Source organism: Tachysurus vachellii, chromosome 2, assembly GCF_030014155.1.
Source record: "Tachysurus vachellii isolate PV-2020 chromosome 2, HZAU_Pvac_v1, whole genome shotgun sequence".
In the NCBI taxonomy this organism is placed as follows: Eukaryota; Metazoa; Chordata; class Actinopteri; order Siluriformes; family Bagridae; genus Tachysurus; species Tachysurus vachellii.
In genome coordinates this window covers 32,261,173-32,284,091 of record NC_083461.1, presented here as the reverse complement: position 1 = coordinate 32,284,091, position 22,919 = coordinate 32,261,173, and the positions used below count along the sequence as shown (strand labels likewise).

At 36.5% G+C, this 22,919-nt stretch overlaps 2 protein-coding genes across 2 annotated transcripts; both read left to right on the top strand.

Moving 5' to 3' along the window:
* The first annotated feature begins 678 nt into the window (after window positions 1-678).
* LOC132858202 (uncharacterized) lies at window positions 679-15,168 on the top strand. Its single transcript, XM_060888445.1, has 13 exons — window positions 679-868; window positions 1,747-2,375; window positions 2,581-2,676; window positions 5,900-6,133; window positions 7,112-7,259; window positions 7,367-7,393; window positions 8,164-8,703; window positions 11,742-12,394; window positions 13,141-13,236; window positions 13,373-13,606; window positions 13,838-13,985; window positions 14,230-14,256; window positions 14,356-15,168. The coding sequence occupies exons 1-13, from the start codon at window positions 862-864 to the stop codon at window positions 14,907-14,909; spliced, it is 3,393 nt and encodes a 1,130-aa protein (XP_060744428.1). The 5' UTR covers window positions 679-861; the 3' UTR covers window positions 14,910-15,168.
* Window positions 15,169-16,375: 1,207 nt separating this feature from the next.
* LOC132841784 (E3 ubiquitin-protein ligase TRIM21-like) lies at window positions 16,376-22,775 on the top strand. Its single transcript, XM_060864313.1, has 7 exons — window positions 16,376-16,495; window positions 17,250-17,952; window positions 18,422-18,517; window positions 19,584-19,817; window positions 20,349-20,496; window positions 20,653-20,679; window positions 21,843-22,775. Exons 2-7 carry the CDS (start codon window positions 17,362-17,364, stop codon window positions 22,388-22,390), a joined length of 1,644 nt encoding a protein of 547 aa, XP_060720296.1. The 5' UTR covers window positions 16,376-16,495; window positions 17,250-17,361; the 3' UTR covers window positions 22,391-22,775.
* The last annotated feature ends 144 nt before the right edge of the window (window positions 22,776-22,919 follow it).

The following is a 22,919-nucleotide window of genomic DNA, read 5'->3' as shown; positions in this document are numbered from 1 at the left end:
GGCTGAAAGGAGTGGAACCTGATGTGGTCTTCTGCTGTCGTAGCCCAGCCACCTCACAGTTTGACATGTGCATCCTGAGGTTATTTGCGTCAGTGTTGCCTTTTTGCAAGCTTAAATCAGTCTTCTGATGTTTCTCATCAAGACATTCTCTCCAACAGAACTGCCACAAAACTGTTATGGCACCATTCTGTGTAAATTCTAGTCAATGTTCTCCAGTGTCTCAGATCCCAGATGGTTTCAGAACAGTCAACTTTTGCAGTTTCCAACTATCCAATTTTGGTTGTTATGTGCCCATGATTGCCCCGGATCTACTGTACGTTTTTGGCTGAAAGAAGATGAACCTGACGTCATCTTCTTCTTTTGTATCTCATCCACATCTACAGTATGTTTGATGTCTTGTGGTTCTATGATGCTTTTCTGCTCACCACAGTTGTAAAGAGTGCTTGTTTTAATTATTTGAGTAAACTGTGAGTTTAGTCTGTGTCAATTCTAGAGACTGTTCTGTGTGAAAATCATATAAGTAGTTTCTGATATCCTCAAAGCAGGTATCAACAACCACATCTGTTCTCACATTCTGATGTCTCTATTTTTTTGTTCTCAATGTCCTGGTCATGGGGGTTTAACTATATAATGGTCCTACCTTAGTCACACAAAAACCCAGCCTTTCCAACTCATGCATAATTTGGCCACACCCAGAAAAAAGGCAGGACAGCTTTTTTCAAACAGTTTGCATTTATGTGTTTGCCTGTCGGAGCAAAGTAGAGAAACAGGTTTAAATCCTGTCTATGCCTAGTAGGGACTAATAGCCACTAGAAGAGAAGTGAAGAAATAAGAAAACACAAGACACCATACAGTATCACCATGCAGAGTAAGTCAAGACAAATTTTATTTTGCTTTACAGTTGTTCTTATATTTTTAATGAATATAAAGTGTAACTGTGGTCTTGACTAAAGAGAATAGAGTAGATTTACCAGCAGCAGAGAGTTGAAGAATATACGCAACATTGTGTGGAATACACATAACTTTCCTTCCATTTGTGAAGTCTTAATTAAGAATTGGTTTCTGTGCTTTATATTAAATAAGATTTCTTTTTAATTATTTACCACATTTAATATATTACACAAATAAAAATTGTTTGAAGGGCAGTGTAAAAGGAACTTATTGTCATTTGGAAGCTTATGTCTTTCCTGAGCTGCTGCATTCCTAACATGACGTACCTTTCATGTTTATGAGAGTGTTATAATGTTTCAGCACTCAAGCTTGTTTAATTTGGTTGTTTTTAATCATTTTTATTATAGATATGTCTATAATATCATTGTGTAAAAGCCCAATATTATAGATATGTCTATAATATAATTGTCTAAAAGCACAATATTATAGATATAACTATAATGTAATTGTGTGAACGCACATCAAAAGCAGGAAGTAGTAAAGAAGAAATGTTTTTGAAGTATAAGTTTGTGTACCTCTTGACTACAGATTACTATCCTTTAATGTTTTTCCATGTAGGCTGCAGTACTGCATATGTATAGTGTTTTTAAAAACAAAAAAGGAGAGGAATGAATTTAAATAGAAACGCTACTGATTAGGCTTGTTTTCTATGGAATGCCACTATCTAAGTGCTTGTCCAAAGCTTGACCTTTATTGTATGAGGCAATCAAGTCACACACATTTTAGCATGTATCCATAATTTCACACATTTTAGCATGTATACAATGAACATAGTCTATCTCTTGCTCCAACCAGGCCCCGCATCCAGAGGCCGCACATTGTCAGAAGACCAGTTCTCATGCTCCATATGTCTAGAGGTGTTTGTAGAGCCTGTCTCAACACCATGTGGACATAGCTTCTGCAAGGCCTGCCTGCAGGGCTACTGGACCCACAGCAACAAGATTGTATGCCCCATGTGCAAGAAGACCTTTTCCAAAAAGCCAGAGCTATGCGTGAACCGTGTTCTTGCGGAGATCGCCGAGCAATTCCAGGGCCTTTCTGTTGCTCAAGGAGGGGGCACTGAAGGTGTGGTTTCGCCAAGACTTGAAGAAAGAGAAGAGGACAGTGGTGAGTTCGCTAAACCTGGTGACGTGCCCTGTGACGCCTGCATTGGGAGAAAGTTAAAGGCCCTGAAGTCTTGCCTAAGTTGCCCAGGGTCCTTCTGCAAAGCGCACTTGCAGCATCACCGGAAAGTCAAGGCCATGTCCAAGCACAAGCTAGTGGAACCCATCCACCACTTGCAGGAGAAGGTGTGTAAAAAGCATGAGCGCCTTTTGGATGTCTACTGCCGAAAGGAGCATATGTGTGTGTGCCGTGAGTGCGCCGAGATTTCACACAAGACACACAATACAATCCCAGTGGAGCGGGAATATAAGAAGATATCGGTGAGTGGGTGGAATTTATTGTGATACTTTTGGGTTCACAACAGTTCCAGATTAAGTTTACAAATGCTACTTTAATTTATTCTGTCCTAATATTATTCCCTAAATTCTTTTGACAGCTCAGTGGTCGTCCAAACCATTTTGTCTTTTGTAAATAAAGTTCAGTTCAAATTGTATTTTGTAATCATTTTTACATTTTTAATTGCAGGGTCAACTGGGGACGAGACGATCTGAGTTGAAACATCTGATTAAAGAGAGAGTCAAGAAACTAGATGAGATCAAGCAGTCCATTGCAGTTATCAAAGTGAGTCCCAGATAATGCCATGAAAATTTTTAGACCCATCTGCTGACTGTGGGGTGATTCAACACTCCTTTGAATGAGACTCCATTTATCTTGTGGGTTGCTTTTCAACTAGCAAAGATTGTTTACTTTACATTGTCCACAGTCGTTTGTTGATAAGACCTCAGGTAGGTTATCTATGACAAATCAATTTATATATGTTGATAAACACACAAAAATATCACTTATATTTGTAATTGAAAATAGAACATAACAGCACCTTGGTAGCAACATGTGTGTTGACATATAGTGATGTTTAGTAAAGTTTAATTAAGCTAATTGGTTTGCCTTTAGGAGGACATGGCGGCATAGTATTTAGTACTTTTACTTCACACATATAAAAGCCTACCCTCCATGTGCATAGTGGTTTTCTCATGACATTGTTGATAGATTATTATAAACAAAATAAATAAAAAAATATTAGAAATGATTAAGCAAATCTCTTGAAAACAGAATGTATACAAAAGCTATAAGCTGTAGCAGTTTACACACACATACATGGGCTTCACATTTATGAGGCACAAACTGAATCTGACCCTTGGGGAAAAACTGAATTGGCCAAATCAGACGTTTGATTTGTTTGATTTATTTCAAAAAGATTGAATGAAACTCCCCTTTGCTAATGTCCAGCCAGCCGACTTCACTTAGCCATTATAACCTGTCACTATAACTGGCCAACTCTCATTAAAAATGAATGACTTCTGGTGGCTAATGTGAAGGCAGAGTAAGGAAAAAGGTCAGCTCTATTCCAGCTGGAGCCAACTTCCAGCCCTAAAACTTTTAAACAGCAGAATGAGGTGAAAAATTAAGGGAGATCCATTTGCATGGTAATATTATGAATCATCCAGGTATCTTTCATATTACTTGAAAATTAAACGTCTAGAGACAATTGCAAACATTACAAACGGAGATTTTACATTATAATGGATTTATCTCTTTAAAAGAGGCAAAAAAGCCTGTTTGGTTGTGCCCACGTTCAACGTTGAATTTCTTTATCATGTCACACTCCACAGTATTGTTTATTTGCTAATGAAAGTAGACACTCAAGGCTTTAAGAATTTGTAATTTTTCATAAGTGTTTCTGTTCTTGTTTAACCTACTAGGTGCAATGTCTTCATAGAAAGTTCCAAAAACAGCAAAATCACATGTTTATATCCTTAAAGTCAATACTGATATCAAACCCATTTATGCTCTCTGAGATGCTCTTGTTCATAATTATCTAAAATTTAAATGTGTTATTATCAAAGTCTGAAATATCCATTATAATTTAATTTTAATTTATCAGATATGTGACCATAAAATAATTAATTTGTTTGTATTAATTGAATATTTCCATTATGTCTGTGGCATGAAATGCCAGTATACTGGTAAAAATAGGTTAATGGTATGTTTAGTGGGATTTCTGAAGTCTGTATCATTCATCTGTTAAATTCTGTTAGAGTACAAACTTTAACTCGCTCAGACTTTCAGCTGAAACAACAGCAGATCTTTGAGGAACAGAAGCTTGTTTCTGAGGGTTAAGCTCTACTCTAATAGACTTAATTTCGCAGAAATTTATTTCAGAAATTTATCTTTGCTCTAAAGAAGCTCTTTTCTGTCTGACTGTGGCGGTAAGAACTGGAAGGTTCATGTACCAAATGGGTAAGCTTCTGCAAACACATAGGTTTCATAATCAGACTCGCCTAACCAGTATGTAGGACTGCTGCAAATATTTACTTTCCACACCCAACCATCAGAAAACTATGGGAAGTTAGATACGTCCAATTTTGCATAAGAAGCATAAAGGACACTGAATACAGTATGGAAATTTAGACTTTCCAACCAAACCTGTTTCAAGTCATGTCTATATAATAAGTATATTTCCATTTAGACAAACAAGGTTATAGTTATACTGTGTCAATAACAACCTGAGGTTAGTGTGGCAGCTGTAAGCCGGCGTTGTGGCCAAACTACAAGCTGTTAATAGAGCCCTGCTGGAGCTGTGTTAAAAAATTCAAAGATAATGAAGTTGCGCAGGGGGTCCGATCTGAAAAGAAAAGGAAAAAAAAACAGCAGAGTCTTTTAATACAGAGATGTTTGCCTCCTACACGCTCTGTGAGTTTAGAGCCGAAAATTGCAAATTACAGGGAAAGGACTGTGCACATGAATGCAAAAACACTGTAGATACGATTATGTTCATAGCTGAAGGAAATCATGCTGTGTTTATTATGTGGTGTAGTTAAACCAGTCAGACCAGTCACGTGCTAATCTCTTGTTCTGACGGACTGTGTGTAAGCATGTCTGTGAACTAGTGTTTACAAGGCTGGATCCTACATTGCTTTAAATAAAATCTGATAAATTAATATAAACTGCTATATACAGACATGAAAAGTAAAACTGCTAGCCGATTAGCAGGCTAAGACCAATTAGTCATCTATAGCAAATGCAGGGTTAGAGAAGTCAAAAATTCAGTCCATTGGGCAAGTAAAAGCTCCAGGCTCATGCTACGGTATAAACCTGGATAAACTGGGGACGTCATAGCCTAGTGGTTAAGTTGTTGGACTACCAATTGCAAGTTCAAATCCCATGCCCACCAGGCTGCCAAATGCTGGGCTCTTGAGCAAGGTCCTTAACCCCCAATTTGTCAGTTGTATAAAATGAGATGAAAATATAGGTCACTCTGGTTAAAACTGCCAAATGTTGTAAATGTAAAATGTACTAGCAAGCATACTAAGTTAGTGATATAAACAAAAGGAAACAAACTGCTGTATGGATTCCTGTGTAGCAATAACACTCATTGTCTTCGTAACCAAATTTTTAATGTTCTGTAGCACACTGTATTTGCATCAAAATTGGAAGTCGTTTGTGAGGTTAAATATTTGGTCAAAACAATATAATAGGTTGAAATAAGACGTTACAAACTGGGATATGTGAGGAAATATATATATATAAATATATATATATATATATATATATATATATATATATATATACAGTATATAGATAGATAATTTGTTGTTGCACTGAGTTATTCATTCCAAATAATGAGGTAACATGTTGAAATAATGACTGTAATGTTAAAATAATGAGCTAAAATGTCAAAATTTCTGTATGCATTTGTAGCTCAGCAGTCAGCAGGACTTCAAGGACAGCTGGGAAGATGAATGTACACAAGGTCGATAATGATGTGTGTGCATGTATGTTGTAGTCGAGCAGTCAGCGGGAGATCGAGGAGAGCTGGGCTGTGTATGCTGAGCTGCAGAGGCTACTGGAGAAGAGTCAGGCCCAGCTGGTGGAGCACATCACGTTCAGACAGAAGCTAGCTGAGGAGCAGGCACGAGACTTGGCCAACCGTCTGGAGCATGAGCTTAACATACTCAAAAACAGGAGCTGTGACCTGGACACCCTCGCAAATACCCAGGACAAAGTGTTCTTCCTCCAGGTATGTGTGATTTTGCTGAATGCCTTAATCTGACGGGTCATTTTAGGTAAAGGCAGATTTGACTCAAGTGTTGGCTGTATTACAGCTCTCATTCTAACACTGTTTCTATAGTAACAGCTATACAAAAGGGCATATGTGAATGCTAAGGCTAATAATAAAGGGACTAAAAGTACAAGGAAAACATATGTGAGGATATGAGGAAATGTTTAATATAGAACCTTCTAATCTTTTGTTTATAGGAAGGAAAGTCTTTAGGACAGATGACTTTATATTTTGCAGTTGACAGATAAAGAAATGCAGTGAATATGCAAATTATGGTAAGGCAGTAATAATAGTGAAAGGCAAATACAAAAAAAAAAAAAACGGCAAAGGTCAGGTGAAAGGCAAATGCTTCAGAAGTGCTAGACAAAATATGGAGCTCAAAGTACAAGAAAAGCAGATATCTGCACGCAATAGAAATCAAAAAGGGACGTGTATGTATATACTTCACTTTAAACTGAGGAAAGCGAGTTAAACCGTGGCGAGCAGTGTGAATGGGAACAGGTATGTGATTAGAATAAAGGTGAATGTTGAAATGCGTGATGTTCTAGATGTTGGAGTCTAGTGTGGCCATGTCTGTAGGCTGTGGTGCATGTTGTGAAATGGAGCACACAGAGCTTACAGCAGTTTCTCAGTAACATGCTTTTTATCTAATTAATTTGAAGAGAAACTCAGGGAATGACTGTTTATAGCTGCTATAATATAAGTGAATAAAAATAACTTTATATTAATTAATGGTGACTGCAAATAGTAAAATTGCATATTCTCACATTCAAGAATTCATCTGCACCGATGCATGACATATAAATATATCCTGCAGGTTATAATTAATGATAACAGTGATCGGCGTAATATTAAATTAAATATTATACCCGGAAAAGGTACAGATGGTCATGCATAGATTATGGGAAAATGCAAAACAATACTTTTTTTTTTTAGCTCTTGCCCAATCTCCCTCCTCCACCTGAACCTACTGATTGGACAGGTGTGTCCGTGAACACAGACTTGTACCTCGGCACTATTCGGAAATCCGTGTCTGCGCTTGTAGAGAAGTTTCAAGAAGAAGTGAAGCGACTCTATGGGAAAGGTAACAGAGTTAAACATATCTTATTAAAACATACACAGTCATTTGTTTTATTGCTTTAGGTTAATGATTTATGTACTCTGAATAACTGAAATTATTTTTTTTCACAGAGCTGAGAAAGGTGCAGAATTATGCAAGTAAGTGCTATAGTAACTCTAATAAACACAGATTTAAAAACACGCTGTTATAACATAAGTGAGAACTGGGTAACACTTTACAATAACAATAGTTTATGAATTATCATGCACTAATAATGTATTAATTAACATGTAGGTGTAAACTAATTTAAATATGTTCTATAAGAAAGAATATAAATAATTTGCTTACGCAAACATCATCGGATAGTGCTGGATTATTTTTATAATTCACACTGATCCTCTTATTGAATGCATAATAAACAAAATTAATTTAATCTCAACCCATTTTGCATGATTTTCCATTCATTTATCTTCAAATCCCACTGTAGTACTAGTACATGTTGGGTTCAGCAGCTCTCCTTTACCCACAAGGATGAAATTAATACCATAACATTGTATTTATTATGTATTATAGTAAACACTATTATCTATTAACATTTAAAACCAGAGTTCTATAAGATATTTTCCAGTATTTTAGTATTAGTTATACCCAGTACCCAGTTGTGTTTTACTGTTCAGAGTATATTATTACACACGGATCCTTTTCATATACATGAAAAGCCACATAAAAATTCATAATTTTAATTGACAGTCTTACTAGAATTATTATTCTTTATTTGCTTATATTTTTAGGATTGATTAACAATTAGAAATGAGAAATTAAAATGGACTATTTGAGCTGCATGTACTGTAAGAATTATCAGTTGAACTTAAAGTGACTTACAATAGCGTGATTTCTTCTTTTTTGCTTCTATAATGCCCTCATAAAGGCGAGGTGCTTATAGACCCATCCACAGCACAGCGAAACTTGGTTGTCTCTGAGGATAGTCAGCAGGTTCATTATGAAGAGGGCCGGAAAGCCTTGTCTCAGTCAGACAACCCGCGACGCTTCAGCCCGGCTCTGTTTGTCCTCGCCCACGAAGGCCTGTCTTCTGGCAGGCACTACTGGGAAGTGGATGTGGGTCGGAAGACATCGTGGACCCTAGGAGTAGCTAGGGCATCTGTTCGTCGCAAAGGAGACATTCGTCTCAGTCCTGAAGGTGGCTTCTGGTGCTTATGGCTAAAAAACAATGAGGTTAAAGCTCTGGCCTCCAGCAGGATTCCACTCCAGCTGCCCACACTGCCTCAGAAGGTGGGTGTCTACCTGGATTATGAGGGAGGACAGGTATCCTTCTATGATGTGAAGGCACAGAATCACCTCTACACATTCATGGACACATTCGATGGGAGTGTGTACCCCATCTTCAGCCCATGTGCCAGTCAAGATGGAACGAATTCAGGAGCACTGTGCATCACATCTGTGAAACACAGCTAAAGAAGCATGACTCTCAAATATAGTACTAAAAATAGTAGCTTTAATCATTGCTGGATAAGGGAAAAGTAAATTATATATAAACAATAATTATTCTATTTATATAATTAACATGGGAAAACTGGAAAACTGGAAAAATTAAAATAGGGTTTCATGATAGATAGATAGATAGATAGATAGATAGATAGATAGATAGATAGATAGATAGATAGATAGATAGATAGATTTGGTAAAAGCCCAATTTATTCCATAATATTTTCCATTTTTTCCATAGCCATCTACTTGCAAAGTTGTGTGATTAAGCAGTTTAACAAAAACAGCAGTGAAAAAAATCTAAAAACTTTCTTAGAATTAAAAATTTTCTTATAGTTGCATGAAGTATTTGAACAGCTACATGCTATACATCAATAGTAATCAATTAAACGAATCAATTCAGCTTGTAATCTTCTTCATTGTGCTGTATACTTTCAATCACTTCTATTAAAGGCTTAGAATTCTAAAATTATAGTTTTAGTAGCGGTATATTATTTTTATGTACTAAGTTGTAAATGTAAGCTATAAATATAGAGGTCAGCAGGGTGTTGTTTTAATTCTAACTGAAATAAAATCTTTTACTGTTATTTTTATGTTTAGAGGGTTTAAATGCAACTTTGTTTTTACATTGACATGATGCAAAATTAAAATCTTTTACTTTAGCACAACTGTACCTATACAGTATATAGTAGGAAACACATGAAGGTGTTTCTCAGGCCACTGTGCAAATAAAGGCACGGTGACTATATAAATTTCATTTCCGACATAGACTGAACATAAACATGCTTCATTTTAAGAAGTGGGTGATTATATGCAAGAAATGTTATATTTACTGGAAAAGAACCTCTGCGAAACCCGTGAATGACACTTTTTTGTGATTATTACATTACATGAAGTAGAATTGTGTAAAAAGTTTTAAAATGAATAGAAAATGGACAGGGATAATATTGTGGTATCATGTTCACAATACTTACACTTAATACATTCAAACAGTATATTTTACTGTCATATCAATTTTGTATGAATTAATTCAGATTTTTTTGTTTTTTGAATAAACTAAATCAGTAGCATGAATGACAATATTGTCTCTTTCTTCACATGACCAGAGCACTTCACAGCCAGTTGATATATAGTTGGAGGATTAAGGTTTAAAACAAGTACCATATAAGGAGTTAACTGTTTTTCTTTATGTCTAGGGGGACCCTTATCCCTGCAGCACAAATACTAAACTGGGCTAAGGGAAGGGGTGGGGCTGATATTTTTGAGTTGAGAGTCAGTTGTGTCGCATGTCACTGCTGTCTATAGTAGAACGATCACTTTTTACTGGTGCTTTCAGCAGTTCCATCTCCCTGGTGAGTCTAAATCTCTGTCTCAAATTATCATTCAATAACAAATAACACATACCTACACATACTGCTAAAACAAAAAAAACTTACAAAAATGTTTAGATTTCATTATTGGAGTGAGATTTCATAATTGTTTTTTTTTTTGCAAAACTTCAATTCAGCACTTTATTCACCCAAATGATGCAGCCTACATTAATGATTCAACCTAGGAACAAAGTTATAGATGAGAAATGTGCATTTATATATTGGAGAGGTAAAGCAGGGCAGTGACTACACTAGTATATTTGGAAATGTTAATCTTGGAAATCTATGAATAGACAGGCCTTGCCTTTCTGCTCTGCCTCTAAAGCTGTGGTATGCTGCTAAGAACATATGCCAAGAGTCACAACTGCAGGACCGCTAATCAACTAATGCACAAGTACTTGCACAAGTCCTACATTATAGTACAGTGCTGTGCATAAATATTCACCCCTTTGACGATTTTTTGTAGTGTTATAACCTCGAACAAATTGGTATAATTTTGGATATGTCATATCATTCATCAGGATGTGATTAATCTACCCCATAATATTGACATGGTGGTGAAAGGTATTCACTCTTTTGCTATAAAATCCATTAATTAGTCACCATCTAGTCACTATCTAGGTCACTTAATTGCTTGAAAGGAAAGAGGTCTGTGAATTAGTGTCACGTGTTCTCAATAAATATAGCTTGTTTAATAAGGCCATAGTTTGTTAGCGAACATATCTACACAAATAGCAGTAGATATGTGAAGGATCTGCAAGGAACTGGTACATGTTCTGGAAAAGTCTCGAATAAAAAAATTAGGGTTTGGTTAGAAAAAGATACCCAGGCCAGTATTTTAATCAACTAAAAATATTTTCTTACTTCATGTCCACATGTTGGAGGCTAATACTAAGGCAAAGCACTGTTCTACATACTCCACTACCAACATGTGTATGTGTGTACTGCTACAAATGAAAGAGCAGAACATCTTATGTTAATACACATATATCAGCAGTTTTGTCTTGTCTCCATACACATCTCAGTATCGGGTATCCCTCATGTGTTGCAGGATGGAGGGGAATAATAATATTTGTGTAATCTGCTGATTTTACAATCAGCTCTAATTATGATCATACCTGCATGCTGACTACACAGAAACACAATACAGAAGTAGTGTAGTAGGTGAAAAGAGACAAATTACAGGTTTTAACCCATCTGTTTCCACTGTTCTTGCATGTTATAACAAGTATGGTGTAATAAGAAATTTTATAGGTTGTATTGATATATGATGTTCTGCTGTAATAGTAAAATAGAAAGTTATCTGTATTGTTTAAACTATATGGTCAAAAGTATATGGACACCTGGCCATCACACCTATATATTATCTTTCCAATAAAATTGGTCTTTGTATGCTGTACTATTACAGTTTTCCTTCACTTTTTTCTATGAATCACAAACCTGTTCCAGCATGCACTAAGCAAGGTCCGTGTAGACACCAAGGTTGAAGTGGAAGATTTACTGGAATTATTTAAAAGAAAGCTTTATCATTATGCACTTATAAAATTAGGACCCAGCAATAATTAATGTCAAAAACTTAGGAAAACAAAGGAACTTAAAGATGAAATGTAAGGCATTTTTGACAATTCTCCAGGAATGGCCTCACCTACAAACATGCTAGCAGAGGAGCAGGTCCATTGTTCCATCTGCTTGGATGTGTTCACCAATCCAGTGTCCATCCCATGTGGCCACAACTTCTGCATGGCCTGTATTGGTGGCTACTGGAAGACCAGTTCGCTCTTCATGTGTCCCATGTGCAAGAAAACCTTTTTCAAGAAGCCAGACATTAGTATTAACACAGTGCTGCGTGAGATTGCAGAGCAGTTCAAGGACATGAAAATCAAGCCTGTCCTGAAGGAACAGCAGCTCCAGCAACAACATGAGCCAGAGAAACTCCTGAAAGATCTGGACTGGGAAATACCAGAATTGATTCCACCGAGTGGGTCTTTAATTGAGGGAGTGTGTTGTGATGTCTGTACTGGGCCTCAACAACAGGCTGTGAAATCATGCCTTGTTTGCCTCACTTCATACTGTGAGGAACATCTAAAGACTCACACGGCAAGATTCACTAAACACAAACTGATTGAGCCGGTGCAGAATCTGGAAGACCGGATGTGTAAGAAGCATGAAAGGCTGCTGGAGCTGTTTTGCAAGAAAGATCAGATCATGGTGTGTGTGCTCTGTACAGAGATGGACCACCGGGCGCACTACACTGTACCGGTCGAAAGAGAATGGAGTGACAAAAAGGTAAAAAAACAAAAAAACAAATAAAGATTTGCCAGTCCTTGTCTGAGTGTATATGTCATTTGCATATTTTAGTTGTTTCCCTGTTCAAGTAGACTGAATCAATCTGACAAACTAATTTGCAACTTCTTTTCAAAATGCATTAGCTGTATAAAGCCAGATTCATCCTAAGCAGTTTAAGATTATTACTTGTCACCCAGTGAGACACAATCCATTGTCCAAATTCCTTGACAGGCTGCACAATAATGTTTTCCATGTCAGATTATACAGTGGTGATCCTCAAATGACAGACTTTTACTTTGATTAAAGCAAATGACTTCATTTTGCATAATCAGTGTGATTAGAGCTCATGCAGAAAATGGGGTTGGATAAACATTCTTTATGTAAGCTTGAGGTAATAAAGACATTTTTCTGTCCATTAGTATGTTTTTGTTTACATTTTGGCATTTCCACTTTCGTATTTATAGCTGTCCCACGAATGCCCCAGAACCTTTGATCACAATGATATTCATTCAACCACCAAAGAACGTCACATGATGAGACCAGTTTTATTCAATATTTTTATGACGTACAGTTTTTGTCTGCATGAGCAAAATTGGGCCATAACCATGTATAGTGTAAAGCTGGCTATTGGGCAGAGAAAACTCTAAAATGTGCAGCGGTATAAAATCAAGTGTAAGACATGGAAAATTAGACGTTGATGAAAGTGGATGAAAGTTAATTATCATGTGTTATGTGATAATTAACAGGCTCTGCTAAGAAAAACAGAGGCAGAGGTTCAGCAGATGATTCGAGAACGACTTCAGAAGGTGGAGGACATCAAACACTGTATTGAACTGAATAAAGTAAGTTTAAATGGTCTGATTATGTGTTATCAGCTAGCATCGATAATCTTCCTCTAATGCTGGATAGAAGTCTAGAAAACCTGATTAATAACCTAGCAAACACACATGTTCTTTCTTCCTCTGTTGTTCTCTTCAGCACAGTGCTCTTAGAGAGATTGAGGACAGTGTACAGGTGTTCTCAAACTTGGTCCGAAAGGTTCAAAAAGCCCAAGCTGAGCTGGTTATAGCCATAGAAGAGAAGCAGAGGAAAACAGCACAATGGGCTCAGGGACTTATCGAGGAACTAGAACGGGAGATTGTCCAGTTGAAGAAGAGGAACAGTGAGATAGATCATCTTGCTCGCACCGATGACCACATATACTTTCTTCAGGTAAAGACTTGTAAAGCGTAATAATGACAGACAATGAAATTAAAAAAGAAAAAAGAAAGTAAACACAGGCTATTGGAAGTTAACAGAAGTTATTTGTTTGTTTTTCTAGTTCACAGTCATAGTTTGTGTTCGATGTTCACAGTCGTTCAGTCTGTTGCCATGACCTTTAACTCTTAAACGATTAGACATTTGACATTTAATCTCAATGTCTCTAATTTAAATCATCCGCAGAATCTTCCATCTCTAATCACTCATCCACAAACTAAAGACTGGTCTGAGGCCCATGTGCCCACAAATCAGTGCTTGGGGACAATTAGGAGAGCTGTGTCCAAACTGGAGGAAACCCTGGCAGAAGAGATAGAAAAACTTGCAGAGACTGGTGAGTAAATGAATACTCTACTCCTCAGCTACTTTCTTTTCTATTAGTTTCTTTGGTGATTGATTCTCTTTTATTTGGTTTTGTTTGATTTCACACTTCATCTAATTAAAAAACCTACAAGCTACAAATATTTTGAATGAAGGACACGCAACACTGAAAATTTAATTCTTTAATTCATTGTTCAGAGATTTCATGGTTTGAAAGTATGAGGAATAGTATAATATATAATTTTTTTTTCTTTTAGAGCTGAAGACTGCTCAGAAGTACTCAAGTATGGTTTGTGTGTGATTTTGCATACAAATGAAATGTTTTAGCAAAATATTATAATTTCTTATACCATTTAAGTTATTTTTTCTTCTCTTTTGTAAAGTGGACGTGACCCTTGATCCGGACACAGCCAATCCTTGGTTGCAACTGTCTGAGGACAGAAGACAGTTGCGCCACCTTGGGGCATGGCAAGACCTTCCTGACACACCAGATCGCTTTAACACAGTGGTCATCACCCTGGGTTGTGAAGGCTTCACCTCTGGTCGCCATTACTGGGAGGTCCAAGTGGGTGAAAAGGATGACTGGTACCTCGGTGTTGCCAAAGAGTCTGTCAACAGGAAAGGGCGCATTGCAATAAGCACTTCTCATGGCTATTGGGCATTGGCTATGAAGAAAGGGCAAGAGTACAGAGTCTCCTCATCACCACCTCTTATTCTTCCTGTCAACCCCAAGCTGAAGAGAGTGGGTGTGTATGTGGACTTTGAAGAAGGACATGTGTCATTTTATGATACAATATCAAGAAGTCACATCTATACCTTCATGGACTCGTTCCAGGAGAAACTTTACCCATTCTTTTATCTTTACTGCTGTGATAAAGCCTCAGACATACTGAGCATCTGTCCAGTGATGGATGTAACACATAACAAACAGTGCTGAAAACTAAATCAAGGACAATCTGAAGAAGTATAATTTGGATTTTTTTTAATGATTGTCTTTTTTTGTGTTATGAAACAGTGTACATGATATTTTGGTGCTTTAAAGTGACATCTAGTGGCTGAAATGTAGTGCTTCAATATCAACCCTGCTTTTATGGAGATGGAATTGCTGTGCTTCGAAGTGTCAATGATTTAGTAACTGACATGGCTGTTGGTATCAGGTTTTAAATATTATACTAATAAAATGTCTTAAATGAAAATATTGTGTAACTGGTTTGGGGTTATAAATTGGAATAGTTAGAAAAAACAATTTAACAAAAGTGTTTACATAGTTGAATTACAATGACAAACATTTGTGCTGCAATTAAAGCAGACAGCATTATAAAGAGTGACATTAAGAAGTGTTTTGATTGTCCATTAAAAAAAAAAATTGCTCTAATGCTAATACAAACCGGTCAAGGATTGAATACGCTATCAAACTAAACTCTAGACATTTGTTAAAAAAAAAAAAAAAAAAAGGTGTGGCCACACATCAAGGCTACAAAATAAGGTCTTGGGACCTGAAAAGGTTTACAGCATTTTTTTCATGAGCCGCCTGTTTGAAACAACATAACAAAAACACACCATGTTTAAACTGCAAATAATTTTGTAATGCTGAACCAATACAGTTGGGAAAAGCCATAAAGGCTATAAGGTTGAACAATTGTCTAGATTTGTGATATGGCAACATTTGCATCATGTTTGTGTTCACATCATATTCCATTTATTAATATTCCACAATACACTAATATAAATCTATACAGTGCAATGTAATCAGTGTATTATGAATTATTTATCTTTACATTTTTCTGAAATGTAAATAGGTGGGTTATGAGGTTCATGATTATATAAAACCATGTATTATTGCTGTTGTCTTATTTATATTCCCTTAGCTACTTATTTACTCTCATATTTTTGATGTGCATGGAGGCACTGTGCTTTCTGCCCACACACAAACTGTTCCCCCAACACAATCACTAAAACGTTTCTCAGTGTCACCAGAACAATATTTTGTGGCATCTGTAATATCAAACCAGGACCATCATTACTGTGGTTAAAGCCAATAAAGATAACATTTGTAAACCACTGAAAACCATGTAGAACCAGTGGAATGTTTATATGAATGTGATGCTCATAGATGATTACAAATTCAACAAATGTGCAGACTAACTATTACTTTGTATAAAAACACTGGACATTGTGATCTCCTCTGACACAATAAAATACGACAGATTGAAAGACAACTGATTCTATACGCCAGCTTTTCCATGAGGAAGTTGGCACTGACAATGCAAATCTAGCTGCACCACAACTGAGTTTGACCCAGAAACGAAACTAACCTAGAAACTCATGTAAACACATGCAAACACACACACACACACACACACACACACACACACACACACACACACACACACACACAGACACAGGAAAGGGTGTGTATTGTAGGTAAAATGAAACTAGGATACTCTAGTAACACATATGATGGTCAGAATAACACCATAGACAGCCAGTCAGAGACGTGTAAGGGATCAGAACTTCACCAAGGTAAATCTCTTTTTGTTTTTTGTTTTTTTATGATCAATATGACTCTCAATAAAACTCAATAAAAAAGGTGTTAACAGTTTAAATGTTTGCATATTCATGTTAAAATTGAATAGAACAATAAAAGAAAAATATCAAACATCAAACAATCAAACCATTCATATTAACTGCAAACCAACAAACAAAATAAAACAATCTTGGAGAACGAGTTTAAGAATGTATCTAAAACAGTTAAAACTAAAATTCCCAAATAAAACAAACAACAAACCAAATAGTCTGAAATCATCATTTAAGTCTGAAATTAATTCATAATAGTAGGAACTAAAATGTTATTAATACAAAATGTGTTCCCAATTACGCCTGTTTCCTCTTGTTCAGGTTTTTTTTCTCTCACTTGCAAGCAGATTTCTTGTGTGAAATCAGTGATTACGTTTCCTCACAGCTCCAGGCTACTTGTCTGTTTGGATGGCTGCTTGTGTTTCATAGTGAATTTAATTGTCTTTTGCTACTATTTCTTATTATCACTCATTTTGATGACTTTGTACCAACAGTAGTTATTTGTTGCCCAATATTTTCAAAGTTTTAAAAAAAACAGTCAATGCAACGCTAATATTAAATAAGACTTACATAATTCATGCACAGTCAAAAAAAATGTATAATCCTTTTAATGGTGAGATGTTAAAATATGTATATATTTTTTAAATGCAAAGCATTTGTTTTTCAAAAACAAAACTAAATTACTAGTCTGTGCCAACAGATTACGTCAGGCAACACCACAGATTACACCAGCCACCAGCCGAGATTACGTCAGTCACCACCCCAGATTACGCCAGTCATCAGCCAAGAGCGTCACTCAGCACCATCATACCATGACTGACTTCACTTCCCGCTCACCACTCTGCACTTCTACACAGAATTCTCCTGAAGCCATCATGAAGTACCTCAAATGTTCCATTTGTATGGATGTCCTGAAGGAGCCTGTCACTACCAACTGTGGTCACACCTTCTGCAAGCCCTGCCTCAATCGCCACATGAGCACTAATAACCGAGTCTGTCCATTATGTAAGAGTCAGCTGCCTGAATTAAAGGTGAATATTGTCTTAAAAGAAATCCTAAAGGAGATCCAAAAACCCATGGCACGAAGTCCAGATGAGTTTACTGGACGACCGGGGGAGGTTCCCTGCGACGTCTGCAATGAGGATCTCAAGTATAAAGCAGTAAAATCCTGTTTGTTATGTTTGCTGTCGTTTTGTAAAACACATCTTAAGGGACATACCAATTTGCATGCCAAAGGGCATAAGATGGTAGTACCAATGAATGACCTGAACCAATGGGCATGCTCTGTCCACGGCATGCCTCTAGAGCTCTATTTGGTCAGCGAGGGGAAGTTAATCTGCAGTCGCTGTGTGCAAGGAGGAACAAATGTGGTGTCTGTGGAAGAAGAAAGAGACAGAAAGAAGGTAAAAGAATATAAAAGCCTAGAATTCTCACTATAAATTTCATAGTAGAATATGGTTAGGTCTTTGACTTTTGTTTTGGTGTAAACGTTTGTTTAATAAATGTAAACATTTAATAAATATTAGAATAATATAATGTAAGAAAGCATTTGCCTGAAACTCCAGTTTGTACCATTGCAGCTAATGTTGAGAAATGCAGCTTTAGTGTATTATAAATACAATATTAATATTAATTAATATTAATATAAAATTAAGATGACACTAAGGGCATTACCTTTTACAAGCATCACAACATTGCATGTGTTTGTATCATAGTACTGACGGTTATTTCATTCTGATTGGTTGGCAGGATTTTAGTAATTTTCTATAAGGTTTATATGAATGTTTCTTGAAGTAATTCTGCATTGTTGTTTGTACCAGCAGCATGAACTCTAAAAGAATCTTGATGTATACAGCTATGTTTTCCTCACAGGCAGAGCTGGAGACTGTTATAAACAGGATTGAACAGGGAAGACAGCAGAGAATGGAGAACGCGAAGAAGTTGGACAAGTCTGCATCAAACTGCTTAGTGGGTCTCTGGCTAACAACTCAGCAAAACAGCTTATGTGAAATATTACTCATAAACTTTTAAATGTATTAACAAATTACAATTTGGTATTAATCTAAACAGTTTTTAAGTTTATTAGAGTAATGCCATTAATCATGTGGTAGCCTAGTGGTTAAGGTGTTGGACAACTGATCAGAAGGTCATGAGTTTGAATCCCAGGTCCTCCAAGCTGCCACTGCTGGGTCCCTGAGCAAAGCCCTTAACCTTCAATTGCTCAGTTGTGTAAAAAAATGTAAGTTGCCTTGGATAAAGGAGTCTGCCAAATGCTGTAAATGTAAAGAGGTTAAACACTACCATATAAGCTCTATATATAAGACACCTCATTTATTAAGAGTCTTAGATTATGTAAAATACTAGAGATCAGTGTATTAACCTTTTTTAACAGTACACTAGTGGTCAATTCCATTGAAGAACAGAAATCAACTTTTTCATTATATCAGTATAAACAAATTAATTATTTTATCTCCAGAAGTCTGCTATAAAATTAGTCAGGACACTTTACACGCTTTCTGTGTTAGACGTTTTCTAATCCTCTGTTTGTATAAACGTGCACAGAATTTTAGTGGTTGAAGATAACATTTACATTATTTAGCAGACGCCCTTATCCAGAGCGACTTACATTATCTCATTTTTATACAGCTGAGCAATTGAGGGTTAAGGGGATTGCTCACAGGCCCAACAGTGGAAGCTTGGTGGACCTGGGATCGAACTCACAACCTTCCGATTGGTAGCCCAAAACCTAAACCACTAGGCTACGATATGCATAACGCCTTCAGATTTTTTTTTAACAATATCTTGGGGCATCTCATATAGCAGAGTTCATCATTTGATATCATCATTTATTCTGAAGATTACAAACATTTGTCTGTAAACAAAAAAATCAACCTTTGACTAATCAGATTAATCACACAGTGATTAGTGAAACAGAGAATAATCAACAGTGAATGAAACGTGAAATAAAGCTACAGTTTGCATGCAATTTTTTAAGAAACAATACTGATGCCCTTCACTGCTCAAATCCTTACAGAACCTAATTGACCAGGAAACAAAGGAAATTAAAAAAGTTTTCAGTGCCATAAAGAAGGCAATACAGAAGGCAGAGGATAAGGCACTAATGCCTTTAGAAGACCGAAAGAAGCAAGTGGAGCAGAGTGCAATTGACCTGCAATGTTATTTGACTGAAAATATCAACGCTTTGAGAAAAACCATCTCAGACCTACAAACACTGAGAAATGAAGAAGACCCTGTTTTCTTTCTACAGGTCAGAAACTAATCATCATCACTTAATAAACCTTTCTTCATTGGATGGAGATAGCTGAGTAGGCTAGAATAAATCATAAAGTCTGAGTCAACCATCAGGAAATACTACAAATCTTTTATTATTTAGATTAACAGTGAAAAAATTAACATTACTTAGGATGAGAAATCCTCATGTCAAATTCAGTCTCTTTGTCTTTCAATAAGTAATACTGAATGTTGTGGAAATCTTATGAAACAAGTTTCTTTTTTCCTGTCTCTTTAATTTTAACCTAAAAAACAAAACACTGAAGAAATATGGCAGAAAACATTTGGTTTAATTAGCCTTTAATTGCTGCCATTAACTGGTGCTATTGTATGTGTACTCTTTTATTGTGTACATCCGCTTATTAACACAACGGTCAGGTACAGACTGCATCCTGGTCGGGACTATTTTATGTCCTGTAGTGTCTTGTCTGTCTGAGCTGTCTCTTGTCTTGCACACTTTATGTGGCTATAAGACAACTTACTTTGTAGTACTTTTTTATTTTTATAGCGTTATCCCTCCACTACTGCTGTAGATGATGGCAGTGACTGGACTTCTGTTTCCTTGGATACTGATTTGAGCTTTGGCACAATAAGGAGCTCAATGGTGACCATGATGGACGATATTAAGGACGAGTTTGAAAAACTCTCCAGAATTGGTGAGGGGAATCTTTTTCCTTGTTGTCAGTCAGTCTTCTTTTGCATATGTTTTGTCACTTTATATGTGTGTGTGTGTGTGTGTGTGTGTGTGTGTGTGTGTGTGTGTGTGTGTGTAGCATTTATTTAATTGTTTTTCTCATATTCTCATTTTGTAGAAATTTCGAGGATTAAGAAATTTGGAGGTAAGAATAAGATGTTATTATATTATCAATATAATGCCTAAAACCGGCATATTAGAAAGATAAAAAAAGTATTATTAAAAGTTTTAAAAGGGTTTTGTTTCTTGTTTTTTGTTTTTTACAAAAATTATTGATAGATTCAGATACTGTATATGACCTGTGCTATAAGACAAGAGAGGCTTGAAATATCTAACTCAGTCTATTTCTATCTCAGTTAATCTGTAATTATTAACATTTCTGTTGAGGATTGGAATAGAATTAGATATCAGAGGTCAGATAACTAGGGGGCACGGTGGCTTAGTGGTTAGCACGTTCGCCTCACACCTCCAGGGTTTGGGGGTTCGATTCCCGCCTCCGCCTTGTGTGTGTGGAGTTTGCATGTTCTCCCCGTGCCTCGGGGGTTTCCTCCGGGTACTCCGGTTTCCTCCCCCGGTCCAAAGACATGCATGGTAGGTTGATTGGCATCTCTGGAAAATTGTCCGTAGTGTGTGATTGCGTGAGTGAATGAGTGTGTGTGTGTGTGTGTGTGCCCTGTGATGGGTTGGCACTCCGTCCAGAGTGTATCCTGCCTTGATGCCCAATGACGCCTGAGATAGGCACAGGCTCCCCGTGACCCGAGGTAGTTCAGATAAGTGGATAACTTGTAGATACATGATAGTCGGATTCACTAGAGGGCGTACAGTGCCTCAGTTTGTGGAACAGAAGACAAATAATTTGTGAATGTTCTGTAAGCTCTGAACATTGTTGCTGTTTAATTTAACAATTGTAATCTGCCATGAGTTGTTTTAGAGCTGCCGTTAAGCACATCTTTAACTTTGTGTTGCCTGATTCTATAGCAAATATAAATATAAATAAATAAATAAATAAATAAATAAATAAGCAGTTGATGGCTATAATCTGGAACAATTAGGTTCAAAGATTCTTTTGTTTCATAATTAATCTTTCGTTAATTATGAAAATAAATCCTAAATTTTTATGAAATTTTCATAAATAATCTTGAATTTCCTCTGGAATCAATACAGTATCTATCTATCTATCTATCTATCTATCTATCTATCTATCTATCTATCTATCTATCTATCTATCTATCTATCTATCTGTCTGTCTGTCTGTCTGTCTGACTGTCTGTCTGTCTGACTATCTAATTTACATCTCTGTTCTTTCAGTGAACGTGACTCTGGATCCCGACACAGCTAACAGGAAGCTCCAAATTTCTCACAACATGATGCAGGTGCAAAGCTCTGAGGAGGAAAGGGATGCACCCGATTGCCCTGAGAGGTTCAATACATTCGGCAGCGTTTTGGGACAGAACCGGCTGACTGACTGCAGGGCATTCTGGGTAGTAAAGGTTGAAAACAAACAAGGTTGGGATATTGGGGTGGCAAGAGAGGAGGCCAACAGGAAAGGGTTACTCTCCATCAAACCAAGCAAAGGATACTGGGTCATTGTGCATTATAACGGCGACAGTTACGTAGCTCTGGAAGACATTCCCATTGTGCTGTCTCTTTCAAATACACCCTGTAAAGTAGGAGTGTTCGTTGATTATAGCGAGAAGTTGGTCTCCTTTTATAATATGGAAGCAGAAACTCATATTTACTCATTTACTGACTGTGCGTTCGGAGAAGTAATTAGACCTTACTTTAGCCCTCACAGTAACCAGGAGGAGCCGTTGGTTATTTGTCCTGTAAATCCCCAAAATAATATCCTGATTTAATGGGGAAGGTGATTTTTTGAGCAACTATGAACTGCAAAAGCTATCATGTACCATCAATTTCAGAATGAACTTTAATTTCATGTAATATTGTGATTGTCCTGCCATTATTTAAACTTAAATGCAATCCATCTGGAGTTCTAAGATTTTAGATTTTTTGACCTTTTCCTTATTTTTTATTGTAAATTTGCAAATATGTAGCAGTGGATCCCGAATGTTTGCTGTTTTGTTAAGCAATTGTAAAAAAAAAAAATTTTAAATATTAAATAATTAAAATTTAAAGCACATTTATTTGTATAAATCCAAAAGAGTGCAAGTTGCTACTAAACAGAATGTTTTTTTCTTGGAAATATTTGTTCTATATTAAATATTTTTTATTTAGGCTTCATTTTTTGTCACTCTGTTAATGGAATGTTGATATTGACTGATCAAGGCCGTCTATGATGCATTCAATCTGTGTTCATCCCTGGATGGTGATTGGCTTGTGGTTGGCTTTCGTTAGTAACAAAACAGCATGAGATTATTTTCTCGC